General features: G+C 37.0%; 1 protein-coding gene across 1 annotated transcript; it reads right to left on the bottom strand.

The window, feature by feature from the left end:
* Window positions 1–6,018: 6,018 nt before the first annotated feature.
* On the bottom strand, window positions 6,019–14,892 carry LOC308689021 (uncharacterized protein). Its single transcript, XM_081362561.1, has 16 exons — window positions 14,519–14,892; window positions 11,870–13,656; window positions 11,275–11,364; window positions 10,844–11,054; window positions 10,538–10,755; window positions 10,177–10,317; window positions 9,963–10,077; window positions 9,780–9,851; window positions 8,823–8,963; window positions 8,573–8,686; window positions 8,412–8,485; window positions 8,080–8,184; window positions 7,859–7,974; window positions 7,649–7,787; window positions 7,363–7,483; window positions 6,019–7,040 (listed from the first exon to the last, which is right to left on the bottom strand). Exons 1-16 carry the CDS (start codon window positions 14,643–14,645, stop codon window positions 6,949–6,951), a joined length of 3,663 nt encoding a protein of 1,220 aa, XP_081218687.1. The 5' UTR covers window positions 14,646–14,892; the 3' UTR covers window positions 6,019–6,948.
* Window positions 14,893–16,417: the final 1,525 nt, after the last annotated feature.

Raw genomic sequence — 16,417 nt, 5'->3', positions numbered from 1 at the left:
TGAGAATGCATGATAAACTGATAAAAACTAAAGTAGAGACTTGAATGCAATGTAAGTGTCTGCCAAATGTAATGCACAGATAAAATGGTAAAATAATTTGTCAACTCAATAAACAATATATTTGTTTATTTTACAAGAATGACCAGCTGACTGAATGTACATTATCACTTACTAAATAGCTACTATGAGCAAAGTGGGGCATGTGCTGCTATGCACTCAACACCCCTGCAGGTCACTCCAAACGTCCAATCACGTGTTGAACCACGGGTCACCATACCGAGACGAACGACAAGCTGTGGTTTGATGTGCGTCCGAGTCTGGAGGATGTCACCTTCGAGGTGGTTTAAGTCCACCATGTTGGAGCTTTGTGCCACTAGATTGACTCCGGCTTTAATGAATCCTCTCCATGTTCTATCGCATCTTAATTAACATCAAAGCAGGGCTGGAGGCCAGCGAGAGCCTCTGCTTAGCTTGACCTCTGCTGGAAAGGGAAAGTTGATTAAGTGGGTCTCCTGGGTGATGAGGTCACACTGTATCCCTCTGCCAGATACCGGCTAATTTAGTCATACAGACACTTGAATGCAGAAATCCAATTTTTTTTATTTTAAGGCTGTATCTATTTCTGCCAGCGAGCTGAGAGAGTGAAAACAGAAAAGCAGAGAGTAACCGTAATCCTCTTGAATAATTGTATAATAGGGTCAGGGATTATTATTTAAAAAATGTAGTGTTCAAACCCAAGATGTGCCTAGTTTGAAACAGAAAAGGGTTTTTTACTCAGGCTTGCTTGGAGCCTGTCTACTCCGAGCCGACCTTTCGACACAAGCGTGTGAAAGTTGGCGGCAGGCAATCGATAGGCTGTTGGCTTTTTTGTTTGTAGGTTCAAGCCGGCCTTGGCTTTATTACAGCCGGGTTCGAGTCATGGGGGAGTTGCAGTCTTTGGCTGCTGGAAAAGCCTGAGTGAGAGGAGCTCCCTCCTGTTTGCCAAAAGTGTAATCCCTCTGTGACCTCACATAACCCTGCCTCCAGAGGAAAAGCTGCTTAGAGGAGTGCCTGTCTGCAGGAAGACACCCCCCCCCCCCCCACACACACCTCCCTTCTCTCTGCTTACTCATTCCTTTGCCTTGCTCTCTTCTACCTTCTCATTCTCTTCCCAAGTTGTCTCAACATCAATATTTCCCAGGCTCCCTCACTTCACCCCTGTCAGATGGCTGGATTTGAGGCCGTTAGGGAGCCACAGCAAGCCAAGTGAAGAGAGATTCCCGTTCAGGTCGGGGATGAGAAAACAAACAGAGGAGGGGCACGGAAAGACCTAGAATTGCTGTGTGGAGGCAGGGCTGGTCGACTGGTTGATTAACTTGCTGGTTGACTTTAATTTTGCATGATGTAAAATCAATGATCATCAAATTAGAATCAGCTTTAGATTAAAAAAGCAACAAGGGCTCATTGGAAAAAAATAAACTTGCCTCTACCTACATTTTTAAAAACTACATGCATAGCAATGTTGAGCACTCAAGTCACATGAAACACAAGTCATGATAAAAGAGCTCAAAGACTTATAATCCCATTATTGCTTCAGCAAATAAGTTTTTTTCATATTTGCTTTTGTTACACCATTGGTTAGGTTTAGGGTAGGTGGTACATCATTTTTATGCGTCTCAAAACATGCAAGAAGTAACGTAAAATTTCGCAGAAATGTCGTTAGAGGCATGTTTTTTCAATCAGTCTGGGTTGCAAAAAAAGCTCTCAATCTCACAGACTGAATACTTTTTATATTTGTCGTATGCAGGAATTTTCCATCTATCGATGAGCACATAGGCCACAGCCACCCACAGCATGATCCCATGTCAGATAAAACCAGGGGAGCTCAGTGGGAATCCTGACAATCTGGAGGCGCGTCAGGGGATGCTCATTGGGAAGAGGGATTATACACAAGCCCTTGGCAAGCTGGCCTCTCCAGACAAGGTGGTCTTAAAAGGGCAGTGTTTGTCTAGTAGCTAGAACCCAGTTAGACTTCAACCATCTGACTGTATAGATTGCAGTTTTTCTGTATGATGTTACTGTTCAGATGGTCTGGCAGCCACGAGTGTAACCCACTGGAAAGGAGACAAGAGGCTTTTTTTTTTTTTTTTGGAATTTGATGACCTCATTGGCTAAAATGTGATTGGGTTATTAATAATCTTAGTTTTACTACAAATGGAGTCACTGATGGTCCTTAAAACAAATGACTAATAAACAAATTAAACTTCTGGTTTACTTTTTATGGAGAAATTGTTTACATCCTAAAATATTATGGACCTTGAGTTTTCTCAAGGTCGAAAAAGGAAGATAATTATTTTACTAGTAATCTTGACTTGTCTTATCCAGAATTTGTTTCAACCTGATGTTTCAATTGATTTCTTGATAAATAAAAAATATTACTAAAAAAAATAAGAATGAAAAACAAAAAAATCTAAGCCACAGATTTTTATCTTCAGTTATCTTCTATCTTAAAATATATTCAATATATATATATATTCAATATATATATATATATATATATATATATATATATATATATATATATATATATATATATATATATATATATGTATGTATGTATGAAGAGTTCAGATGCAAAAGCCTCTAAGTGCCATCTGAAATTTTCTTCTAGAATGATCTTTTATCAGGCTCGTATATTTAAGATCAATAATTTCACTTTAATGGCAATGCAAATTATCTATTAATTGTCATTTAAGTGAAATCACTTAACCTAATACAAGCTTTACAAAAATGATCATTCTAGAAGAAAATTTCAGATGGCACTTAGAGGCTTTTGCATCTGAACTCTTCATATATATATATATATATATATCACTTATGACAACTTAGACGTTTAAAAAACTTAGAAGTAGAAAAGCATTTACAATGACAATTAATATTGTACTTTTTTTGTTGCAAGAAATGTAATTATTTAAATGTAATTAATTACTTTTTTTTTCATATCATATTATGATAGCAAGACGACATGTCTTTGTATACAGGGGAGAGCAATTTCTGCTTTTTTACACAAATGAGAATCAAAGAAATATTAGATTACTATCACGCCAACCATGTTGAAATTATGTCCAAAAACCATATCCATCATAAGTTTGCCCATCCACTTGATAACGGCAGTTTTAAGTAATGCAATTAACTTTGTGACACTGGTTTATCTCCTATTCACTCAGCAGGCTGCATGCTAGCAGCTGGATGCTGGGTTCAGAGCAAATAAGGAATGCTTGAAATTGCTACCAATTTTCTGATGTTTCAGTGTCTGGTTTGGGGGTGAGCGGTCTGTACATTGGGAAAAAAAAATAATTTTTCCTTATTTTTTGTTGCTTTGTGCTGAAAGTTAACAGTCAAGGATTCTGCACACATTCCATTTGATACATTCTCTATTACTGAACGCTGGATCGTGCCACCCACCAAAAAAAGGTCATCTAAAATGTATCTTTCCACTTTGCGTACCATGTGAATAGAAACAACCAAAAGGTTACAAGGTTGGATTTTCTTTCATATTGATTTTATTGATTCAAAGGTAAAAACTAATTAACCTTCGGTGAGTTTTCTAGGAACACAACACACTTTAGATTGAATGATTTTTTCCTGTGCCATTCAATTAACCCAACTGAATTCCTGTCTTCAATCAATTAGCATAGTGCCACATGGTCATTTGTCATACAATTAAGACACTGGGTAGCAAGTCATCAATTCTGTTTTGAGGGAAGACCTTGTCAAACAAATTGGGGGAAAAAAGATACATATACAAATCTAAATATGTGCTATGCCCCTGTGAACCACCCTGTAGCCTACTTTTATAGGTAATGGATACTTTCACATAATAAATATCTTTGTTTTTTGTTAGAAGCTGGAATAAAATAAATCCAATCATAGAAATATTACTTTGATTATCCATCTTTCAAAATATTCTGTAAACTAATCATTAATCTCCACACAAACAGATTTTCCTACATTCCCGGCTGTAAGGGCGAGCATCTGGTTTCTTTCACTCTGTGCCAAAAGCAGTGTGTTCATGTGGATGCTGCTACAGTAGTCCAGGGCTGTCGCGGAGGCATTCCCAGCAGCCAGTTGGGCCACGCTCACACAGCTTGTACAGCATGAGCCCAAACGGGCAGCATCAACAGCGCCCTGGCACTGCTCCCGGGCATGTCAGCCCACTGTTTCACCAGCACTCACACTGGCTTTTCACTGCAGCCACGGACCTCAAACACCTGTCAAAAGAGTGGAAAGAGTCAAACAAGCAGGTAAAACTCCACCAGGAGCCATTTAAAAGTCAATTCAGAGCAGTAGCCTTGTTCAGTTCAGTTCTTTTCTAGGGTTCAGTCCCATCAGAATGAATTAAAGGGATTCTGATTTTGGGTCAGAGATTGAGCGGACATGATACAGAGACTGAGGCCGGGTCTAACAGCTCTTCAGGTTTGAAATTACTATTACTGGCATTACGAATTAGAACTGGCAAATTATCTAAATTGGTATAAACAAAAGTTAGTGTGGATAGTGTTTTGATTTATAAATAAAGTGTTTACATAGTCTTGGACATTTCTCAATAAGGTCACTTTTTTCAAAACTGGTGTAGTAGCCTATGTAAAATCTTTCATATTTGAATTTATTCAAATTTTGTTTTTATGAGTATTTTTTTTGTTCAATATATCTTTTGATGTCATATACTCATAGTTCATATACTAATTGTTCATATATCCTATTCAGACATCCATTTAACCTTTGTCCTGAAGATTTATTCAAAGGCGTTTTTTTTTTTTTTTTTTTACCGCATCTCCAAAATCTGAGACATACTATCTTCTACGCTGATCCTTCTTAGCTATTTCTACAAGGTCTAGTATCCCATCTCATGTCAAATGTGTTTGCATAATTCATTGTCTTTCTTGGAATCGAGGTACAAAGAGAAATGCCAATAATTTTACTAGGAACTTTCCCTAGTCCCTTCCTGTTACAAGTACATCATATAAAATGTTTAGTTTCAGAAGACTCTGGGCTTCTATTTTGTCTCTCTCTTTTCATTCTGCAAATATCTTACTTCTTTTGGACCTTTCTTTATCTTCACAAACTTCATCTGTTAGGTACACTACTTTGGGTTTGATTATTATCTAGATAGAAAAATAATTATATCTTAAAACGTATGTGTCATTACAATTTTAATATTTACTTGATTCATTGGTTGTCCTTATAATTTTACATTTTATTTAATAAAATGTGTTATTCCTTATTGAAAAATTGATTTCTGACAATCTTTGCTCATCTGCCTGGAACTCACTGCAATCTCACTCTTCACACAGTTCTCCTAACCAGCTTTCATCTTGGCACAGCAGTTAATTTCACACTCAAAATGCACTAAAACTGCCAGAACACTTCATACGTATGTCTCAAATCAGCTCATTCTTCCATAACACTAGCAAAGGTCATCACCCCCCAAAAAACGTAATCGCTTATAAAACAATAACAACAGGCAACATTCATTTATTGTGAAATTTCTTTACCACACAAGTTATGACACCTTTCTGCTGTTTAAAATTCACTTCAGTATGTTACATTACAGTACAAAATTATTTCTAAGTTGTGCCCTTTTGTATAGATGGTAATGAAATGTAAAGACTAACACCAGAGTCGGTGTTCAGCTAGGCCTATATCTATTTGTTTTGAGTGCATTTTTATTTATTTTTTTCAATATATATCATTATGGTATTGCTGTAGAAATAGCAAACGCTATTCAGTTTTGTACTGTTTTGGGGGAAAAAAAGGTATGTAAACATGCTAATCGGCCTGGGTACATATAATTTTGGTGGTGGCTGTGTCTCAGTGCGAAAAGAATTCATGCCATTTGAAAGATGTTGTCAATGTATATGTCCCAAATAAATGTAAAATTATCCACATATAGCTCACATCTGCTGTTATGCTCAATGTGTGAAGAGTTTTGGAAAAAAAAGTTACTGAATTATTGAGAAATGTGTCATAGTGATTGTAAAAGTAAACTAGCAAAGGATTACAGTACTTTTGTACATTTTCTAAATTACTGATTGACAATTTAAATGAATTGATCATTTAATTTGAATAATGAAGAAAAAAGAAAACATACTTAAGTGTGACAATGTCTGTGCCACTAGCGTCACCAACTGAAAAATCCTGACTGACTATATTGATCCCAACAGGTTTCTAAAACACTATGCCCCGCCCACCTGCCTGCTATTGGCTGTACAAACTCACAGCCATTGTTACATTGTGCTGGTCTAGATGGTGAAGCAAATGAAGCAGCAGCAATGTTTCAAAAACACCAAAGTTACAGCACAGAATTTCCCATCCCTTTTTTTTTTACTGATATTCTCTGCATATTAAGATAAAGTATTTAAACACTGAAATTAAACTTACACATCTTACTTTTAAAAGCTTTTAAAATAAAAGACTTCCTGAGACACTTATCTTCTCATTATCTGATTAACTAGATTTGATGCATGTGGTGCTGATTAGCAGCAGACTCTAATCGACTCAAATGGGGGGAAATGGCCAATTACATGATTACACAAACACCTGGATGCCAATTAACACTACAGAATATATGATTAAAGTAAAATCAAACAATAGTTATTTCTTGTCAATGCCTTTAATTCCATTCCCTCTTACCAGATTTCAAAGCTTCACAGTACTCCAACAGTGCATCATAAGTCCACAAAAAAATAAGAATTGCCTATTAATTGTTACAAATATACAATCAATAGGGTGAAGCTAAAAAAAAAAGTTGTATGGCCAAATACAAATGTGTCATATACCTATTTATATAATAATTAAACAAAAATAATCAGTGAATACCCAACACGGGTTTATATGCAAGCAAAAGCACCAAATACACTGGTGCATGACCTGAATGAACAAAGAAAAATGAATAAACTTTATTGAAAGTCACCATCTCTTCACTTTGGAGTCTTCTTTCACCCTCCAAAGCATGAGCTCCATGCATGCAGTGGCGTCCTCGCGTGTATCATGACCCGCCACTGTGGCAAATGAGAAATTTATTTTTTGTTCGTTTTCTTTTTAAGAAGCAAGCATGTGCTGTTGAGTTGTATGCAAGTCATGTTTGTAGGTGTGCTCAATTTCCCTTCAGTACTGACTCAATTACTTCTCCTGCAGCAATTTCATGGAAGAGTTATCAACAATTCTGAATGATCCCTGTGTACACTATCCCTACTTCTGAGTGTTTGGATAATGTGCCATGAAACAATATACAGCTGGAGTCAAGTAAAAAGCTACGGTTTCTGATTTGGTGAGGTGTGATCATGGTCATTGCTTACAAATTTGTTTAACAGGCCAACATACCACTCTCTTGGATAATTCTCCGGAGGTAGTCTGCAGTCAGACTGTTAAGTTCTCTTTTGTGTGGCAGACCCAGACGATGGGGAAACACCACTGACGTGTCAATCACATTGTTGTGAATAATCTGAAGATGGCAGAACAACCAAAATGCAATTCTTAAGAGGCTCCAATTAAAACTACAAACTTGAGGATAAAAGCCAGTGCCTAGGTCATAATGTTAAAAGGTTACATTGTAATTCCAGTAATAAAAATGGCCCAAAAATCTTGAGAGCATGGCGTTAGAACTCACTTTGAGAGAAGCTAAGTCATTCTCCAAGCCATGGCCAATCAGAATCGTGTCCGCATTAATAAAGCTCAAAAGCACTGCTTGTACATCGCGCAAAGATGAGCTGGTACCCTTCACATCATCTTCACTGATGCCTGAGAATCTGAGCAGGATAAAAAGTTATGATTTACAACATATCACAATTCGCTCCACTGAAACAAATTAACATCCCACCTGGTGTTATAGTCAATGACATCATTACCAGGCTTGACAAAGGAGTCAAAGATGACTTGCAAACTGCTGTTGACTACAGTCACTCTTGCTAGTTCCAGGCCTTGAGTCGTGTAGCACTGGTAAAACACACAAGTTCAAATTAATAAACGGTCACATTAATGTACCTCTCCGTTCTTTTTTGTTTGGTTTTATTTGAATTATGATTAATACATAACCCTTACTGTTTGTGTGTCAACAGCAAAGACTCCTGGACATGTTTTGCCCACCGAAGATTGAGGGAGACTGCTAACAAAGCCCCGAAGACTTACTGCATCATGGACATGAAGCTGTAAACATGTACATTAGAAAATACAGTGGAAGTCTCAACTTTAGTAACTGAAATAAAATGGATTAGTATGTTTAGTGAAACACTACAATATTGCCTTTGAAAATTCAGTTCAAGGAAATATCATGGCATAAAGGAGTGGAGAGAAAAATGTTTTCAGCCCCTCCAACAAAGCACGAGTATATGAGTGGCCGTAGTTGTACGAGTATAATTCTTGAATCATAATACATTGAACACTTGGCATCCAGGTGACCCAACTGCATTCTCACAACAACTGTAGCGTGTCTCAACACCTCCTGGCACTATGAGAGAAGACATAAAGAGTAGATAATGGGTATTGATAGAAATTAAAAAAAAAAAAAAATAGAGACATTCTAAGCCATTCTTACCTCGATTCTCTATGACTTTTCCATAATGGTAGTTACACTCCTCTCTTCGGGTGTGCTTTCCACTTTTGTCAACAGAGAACGTTGCTCCACATCGACAGCAGATTCTCTTTAAAGCTGTTACCATTGTATTCCTAATTATTTAAAAGGCTTCAAATCCTAATAGCTTCATCAATATATTAAATATTGGTTGCAATTAAACATGATTGTAACACTAAAATAAAGTCCTACTGTGAATGGAAAGTCTACTCACGGTCGCTTATGCCCTTCTTGGTATCTCCATACTGGATGGCAAAGTCAGCTTTATCCTGATGTTTACGAGGGAAGTTGTTTACTTGCAACATGTCCTCAGACAGAACATGCTCCTTCAGTTGCTCATAAAGTGTCAAATCACCTGCATCAGTAAAACTTATATTTACGTATAATAATAACTATATCTGCAATGACAACACCTATATGTTGGGCACATACTGTACATATATTTTTTGAAAGAAATTAATAGCAATGAATCAATTTGATTGATAGCAAGGATGCACTAAAGTAATCATAAGTGACAGTGAAGACCTTTACATGTTCTTTTGAACTTTTTTTTCTCCAGGATTCTTTGATGAATAGAATTTTGCATAAAAAGCAGCAGCACAACAGTTTTCAACATTGATAATAAGAAACTTGTTACTTGAGCACCAAATTAGCATATTAGAAAAAACAAATCATGTGAAACTGAAGACTTGAGTAATGACTGCTAAGTTTCACAGGATAAAAATAAATAAATAAATAGATGTTATTTTAAATTGTAAAAACAATATTTAACAATATTTCTATTTTGATGGTATTTTTGAAAAATACATAATGCATGTGTATGCAAAAAAATGTTTTAAATCTTACCCCAAAACTTTTGATGTATAGATATACAGTATGTATATATGAAATATTAATATATAGACCCACTGTTGATAAATATTATATTAACAACAGCACTACTACTGACAACAACGACTTGATGCACACTATCCATGTTTTGCACCGATTTAGAAAATGTAAAAAATCTAGTTTTAATTACTACTACATACAAACGTTACCATAGAGTACTGCCTACTGTGCATTTTAATAAACTACACCTATAATGAAATAAATAAATACATAAATAAAATAAACATAGCCACAGAGGTGAAGACTCTACATTGACCCTGAAACGAGAGCCAGCTCTTACCGGATCCCTGAAGTGCTTGGGTATTTAGTGGTACATTGCCTCTAGACACATGCTGATCTCTCTCACTGGGAGCTGTAAGTACATATAAGGAGGGTGACCTGATAGGAGTGTACGGTGCAGTAAACAAAAGTGGCTGTAGTAATTTGAACAAAAGCACATCATGTATAAATATACCAAACCTACCTTTGGCAGGCAAGACGTTTTGGTTTTTAAGTCTCTTAAGTGCATTGACGGCTATGCTTAGATACTTGAGCTTATTGATACTGCGGTCATAAACTATTTTTTCTTCTGCCAGAGCCTAGAACATTTAAATAGATATGTTGGGAAAGAAACACATTAAAAAACATAAGAGAATTAAATGAATAAGAAGTGTAATTTTGATCTCTCAAACACAGACCTTCTCAAATGCATCTTGCACCGTCACAGATGATCTCAGGAACTCCTCCACAAAGAGGTTCACATAACGTTGACGAACATCATGTGGTACCTTTGCCCCAACCTCGTGATGTACTTTTGCCTTTCTTTTGATGCCCATTGCCTACAAAATTCATGAAATTTCCTATCACTTCATCTTAAAGTTAATAAAAACTGAAGTAGTGGTAGATCTTTTTGCTTGTAGATTAAAACAGATAGGGTGAAATATCATTGCATGCCAACTTTAACTCCACAAATAGACTACAAAAGAAAAATTGCCAATAGAAAAGGGTAAAAAAAAAAAAAAACTCTGACAGACTAGTAGAGTAAAGTGCAAAGCAAACCTTAGCTGGTGTGTAGTTGGCTGGTTGTGGAGGTTGTGGAGGATGTGGAGTTTGTGAAAACTGAACAGATGGGGAAGGCTGAGGTGTCCGTTGGACGGACATTGTGGTTGGAATTAGTGTCAGAGGTAAAGCACAATTTCCTTCAGGTACGATGAAGTGCAGATTTGTCCCCAGCTGTACAGCAGAACCAACCGGAAAGATACCAAGATTATTAAAGGCTATAAAAAAAAAGAAAACAGAAGTAAATGACAATTCTCTAAAATATGAATAACCAATCTTATAAAACAAAGTGTACATGGTGCTTACGGTTTTGCACGGTGCTTGAATGAATGACATTGGGTATATAAACTTTTTTGGGAGCACTACTTATGACTTGAGACTGACACCCTTTTATGGCAGTAGTCAAAATGGCTGCTCTTCTTTGGCATAATTGAGTTCTGGAGGGAATGGTCAAATGGGAGCCTCCCTCTCGAAGAGGGACAATAATCTGTGGTTTGCTTTTACTTGAGCTTGATGGCTGTTGAATAAAGAGGATTGATGAAGTCAGAAAACACCTTTGTTGAACTCATTATTCATTATTTGTTCAACAAAATAATAAAAATAACACTGGTTTGGAACTACTTTGGAGAGCAAATAATTACTGATGGAATATTAATTTATTAAATTAAGTAAATGTTTTTCAAAGGAATACAATATGTACTTTCATATTACAAATAAGAGGATGAATCATCTCATACCTCAAACCTTGCCACATGTGCCACCCTTTTCTTCAGCACAGCTGTTGGATTGGACTTTATCTCAGTTTCTTGGCTCTCTAATACTTCTTCCTAAAAAACATGAGGTGCGTACACTACTGCTCAAAAGTTTGGTGTCAGTAAGATTTTTTCTTCTTTTTTTAAAAAGAAATTAATACTTTTATTCGGCAAGGATGCATTCAATTCATCAAAAGTGGCATTTACAACATTACATAAGATTTACATTTGAAATAAATGCTGTTCTTTCGAACTTAATATTTTTCTGGATTCTTTGAATATAAAGCAGCACAACTTATTTTTCCAACACTGATAATAAATGTTTCTTAAAGGATTATGTAGCACTAAAGACTAATTAACTCAGAGTAATGACTGCTGAAAATTCAGCTTTGCCATTACAGGAATAATTTGTTATTTTAAGTTGTAATAATATTTCATAATGTACAGTATTTTCACAATACACTTTTTTACTGAGTCATTTATCAAACATATGTTGCTTTGGTTAGCATGAGAGACTTCGTTATGATCTACACACCAGTATATCTAAATACAAAATTACATATTGGAAGAATTTACTTACAGATGGATCACAATGAACAACAGGAGCTTCGTTTTGGTTGGCTTCCATGAAGATTCTGTAGCACTCTTCCATTGGGTCAGTTTCTGAAAGATCTAGGTCTGAATATCTGAGCTCCTCATCAGAACTAGAGTCAACTACAATGGCTTCATTATTACTTCCTGTCATCGCTGCAGATGCAAATGTCTGTGGAAGTAGAGGCATGTCACAGGGAACAAGGAATGATGCATCTGTTGCAGGAAATCTTTCAAAGGCCACAGTTGTTTTCAGGTTGGGTTGACTCGTTGATGGTGCTGAAAGAGTTCTGGAGTCAATTTCTGAAACATATGCAGGTATGTTCTGAGCAAATGTATTGACGGGACTTTTTTGAATAGTTGGCCAAGATGTTTCAGCCAGGCTTTGAGAGAGTGGACCACATCCATGCTCTTCTACCTTATGTAAGGATGAAGGAAAGGACTGAGACGAGACCATGGGGAAGCACTGCTGATGTGCTTGCTCTTGGGAGAGGACCTTAGAAGATACAATTTCTGATTTTTGAGTATAACTTGAGATGCAGTCAATTTGAGGTTCTACCCTAAAAGTTGCATTTTGTCCTACACTCGCAGGAGATAGTGAGGACATATCTTCATCTCCATAAACTGAACTAACTGGAAAAATCTTAACATCTTGAATGCATTTGATCCGCTCACTCTCACTTCTCAGATTGTCTAGACATGTGGAAATGTCATCCAGGACGTTTTGCTCTTTTTGTGTAACAAAAGCTTCCATTTTGAGATTTGTAAAGTTAATTGGTTCAGTCACAGGTTCTTCTCTTAGATCCTCCAGAAAAGGTTTGGTTTCTTTTACAGAGTGCTTTGCAATTGTTACCCGTTTATTTAAGGGCCCTTCATTAGCCTCTTTACCATCCTCAGCTGGGACATCGCTAATAGGACATAATTTGGGTGAGTCAAATAGTTCCTTGGTTATAGTTCCACACTGCTTTGAAAGCTTGTGTTCATCTTCAATAGGCGACACATCGATGACAAGTTCCCCCTCAGAAGACTCTTGTTCCTGAGTTATCATAGGTTTCGCTGAGGTCCTTTCTTTCTCCTGGTCACTCTCAATATGTTTCATTTCATGACTTGGAATTCCATCAGAAGAAACCTTTTCTTTGTGCTGCCTGGGTTTTGTTTGGCCATTATTAACTGCATAATTCTCCTCAAGTAAATGCAGTGGTTTAATCATTGTACACTTGCCTTTCTGTTTGGGCCTACGTTTTCCCTGATTATTTGATGGTGGAATATCAATGACCAAGGTACCTTCATCATCAGAGTTGTCAAAATGAGAGGACATATGCTGAACATTTTTTCCTGTTTGGTCATTCTTCAGGCAATGTTCAATATCCACCTTATCAGTTGGCTTTAACTTACAGTCTACCGAGCTGCTGGATAGCAAGTCTGCAGAGAAATTGGAACAAGGGTCATATTCCAAATCAGTCTTGGGTCTGGCATGATCAACCACATACTTACAACCACTGTTTGAGGAAACAGGCTTTTTGTATTTCAAATGGTTTCCATTCTGGTCTTTAGCCTGATTGTTGGTGGTTCTTAAATATTTCTCAGAGCGAAGACCTGCATTATCTGTCTGTGTGAGGGTCTGCGATGTCTGATACAGTGACAGTCTTTTTTGTTCTTTTTCCACCTCGCTCCTTACTGCCTCTATTTCTTTGTTGATCCTCTCCAGTTCCTCAAGACAAGCATAATTGTCCTCAGTGGTGTGAGAAGCTCCATTGGCAAGAGTCACTTTGGGATCTGCAAGACATAAATGTGAAGTAGAGGATAAAAAAAAAAAGAAAGATTTGAAGTGCACAGTTGTTACATAGATGTTTTCACCAATCAGCTAATTGTCTCTGCCGTAATGGCAGAGCAATGAGCAAATGTGTTGGGCAATTTAGGTAAGAAAAACATTTTAATGAGAGGGGAAAACAAATGAGGGGAAAATCAAAATGTCATTTTAATAAAATGAAGTGAGAATCAACTGTGAATATATGCAGGTAAACCTTATAGATCAACATATAGGCCTAGTTAATCCCATTCATTTCTTTAGCTATTTTTAAGAACCAGTTAAAATGATTCAGCAATTCTTGTGCACGATGATGCAGTTATATTATTGTATATGTTACATGATTTACAACTAATACAAATCTAATAGTTATTAAAAAACAACTTTGATTCCTGCCCATGTTAATAAAACCGTCACCAAGCAGGATAGCTAACAGTCCAGCTATCACACTATTAAAGGGATATTTCACCCACTGGTTCTGGTCTGGTTCACAAACAAGATCTATACGATCTGAATTGGTGCGGTGCTTTTTGACTCGAGAACCGACTCATTGGATGAACTATCCCTTTAAAGCAACTTTAGCCTCATCGAACACACGATAATGCAAACGAATCGGAGATGTGCGTTTCAACAGCTTAAATTTCAATGAGTCGGTTCTCGAGTCAACAAGCACCGCACCAATTCAGATCGTATAGATCTTGTTTGTGAACCAGACCCACAGATTCAAAGATCCGTTTAAAGGACATAGCTATGACTTGACGCAGCCCACGTGTCAACAGTGCGTAGTACATACTATAGTTTCCAGACCTTAATTTAAAATATGAATCATACCTGTCGAAGTCATCACGCCGGACGAATTGTCGTTGCCGTGATTGTACACACAATAAGGCCGCTTGCATGGTCCCCATCGAAAAAGGGGACAATCTATTTCATCGAAGAGAGATGTGGAAGGAAACATACAGCTGTCCGCACGCTAAAGAACAGCCCACCAGATTCTGTGCACAACAAAATATGAGTATAACGCAATTTATTCTCTGTCTCTTGTGGGGTTAAGCATCTGTGACACGGCAAGATTTGACAACATTTTTTTTTTTCTGAAAAGTTTTTTGAGAAGATGAAAAGGTAAAAAGTCAGTATGAGAACGAAGCGCTCTGCTCTTAACAAAAGTATTTAACGCTTTTGAAATTGTGAAGGACTTTGGCTACGTCACCGGCTGGTAGTGCGAGTGTTTTAATGAACTCATCTCCAGGTGTGGCGGTTGGGCTGATTGGTCTGCTTGGTGACGATGAAGGACCCGTTTTTTTTTTTTTTTTTTTTTTTTAGCCTATCCATTTCAATTAATCGCTTTTACTCATTGAAATCGGCTCATAGTTTACGTTTGTGGGACTGTACTGTGTGTAATTTATTGTACAACAAAACACTCAACAACGAAATTCCCTTGGGAGCCCATTGCTCAAAAATGCTAATTGTTTTCAAATTTAAGTCTATTTAAATTTCAGTCAATTCAACAGCACAACAGGCCTACTAAAGACTGTAGGGTGAAGTCAGCTAAAATGGGCCACAATTAAATGACTTATAATACCATCAAATAAGCTATGTATGAGATCTATGTGTGTGTGTGGAAAAAGTATAATTGTTTTAAAATTATGAGAGTATCAGCAGGTACATTCTAGAGCCACGGCACAACATTCATGTGAAATGGGCCAGCTGTTCAGTTAAGAAAGGTGTAAGGAGTTTTTATTTTTGTGTTTGTTCCTCTCATATTCATACCCACTCTTTCCTATAACGTTCAATCCAGCAAGGGAAACGTATGGCACATGGCTGTTGATCTCTTTTTTTCCTTTGTCTTAACGCAAGTACGAAGGCTGTTGGCCTCTTTGACAGGCAAGCTGCCACTTTCCTGTCTTTTGTTTAAATGTAAAATTTTTGTAAATCTATGATGTTATTAGGCTACATTGTGCACTAGAGGGACTGTTTGTCTCACAGACAGCCAGCAGCTGAATTCACTTTGGCTGGCAAAGCGAGCAATTAGACCTGGGATTAAAAAGGACTGAATTTAGAGGCCTGAGGAGAATTTTCCTGCCATCTCGAGACACTCCATTACCATCAAGAACACAAGCCGTGCTGAGTTACTGCTTGAGGGTAGGCAGAAAAAAAAGCCACTCGGCACTGCCAGAAAATACATTTGAATGTAAAGAGCTTGATTTTGACGTCAACATTGTGGAGGCAATAGTAGGTTATAACCAGTGGGAACGTAGCCTGATTAAACCTTGATTTTGGGACAGAGACCAGGTGGAATTCATTAAGCGAACACTTTCACCAAGTTATTCAAAGGAATTCATCTCTACTCGATACCATATCATTCAGTAGTAGAGCTAAGAATTTTTTTTTTCTTGTCCAATGTTTTTTTGGACCCCATTGACTTTCATTGTAAGTTTAAACATCCTTCAAAAGTCAGGCTTGGAATGACAGGTTAGGAATTTTAATTTTTTGGTAAACTACTGTATCACTTTGAGGTAAACTGTAAATATAATACTTATTCTACACAATACTGTAATTTGCAGATATGGCCACAGGAAATACAAAAGGCTTATCGCAACATGGCTGAAATCACTTCAGTTGCAGTTGAAAGGACTACTCTAGTCTTAGTGTGCCAACAGGAGTTTGTATTATCCCCCTTCCACACTTCCAGTCTTAACCCATTAGTTTGTCACTCATAGGATCGTTTTG

This window comes from Scardinius erythrophthalmus, assembly GCF_964197995.2.
Source record: "Scardinius erythrophthalmus genome assembly, chromosome: 3".
Taxonomy (NCBI): domain Eukaryota; kingdom Metazoa; phylum Chordata; class Actinopteri; order Cypriniformes; family Leuciscidae; genus Scardinius; species Scardinius erythrophthalmus.
This window is presented reverse-complemented; position numbering and strand designations above follow the sequence as displayed.

Bases quoted from the DNA above. Each gene is read 5' to 3' on its own strand.
- LOC308689021 (XM_081362561.1), bottom strand. From the start codon at position 14,645: ATGTTTCCTTCCACATCTCTCTTCGATGAAATAGATTGTCCCCTTTTT. The intron at 11,055-11,274 runs GTATGAGATGAT...TTTATTCAACAG, and splicing joins CACATGTGGCAAGGTTTGAG to CCATCAAGCTCAAGTAAAAG. The intron at 7,788-7,858 runs GTGGGATGTTAA...TATCCTGCTCAG, and splicing joins GTCATTGACTATAACACCAG to ATTCTCAGGCATCAGTGAAG.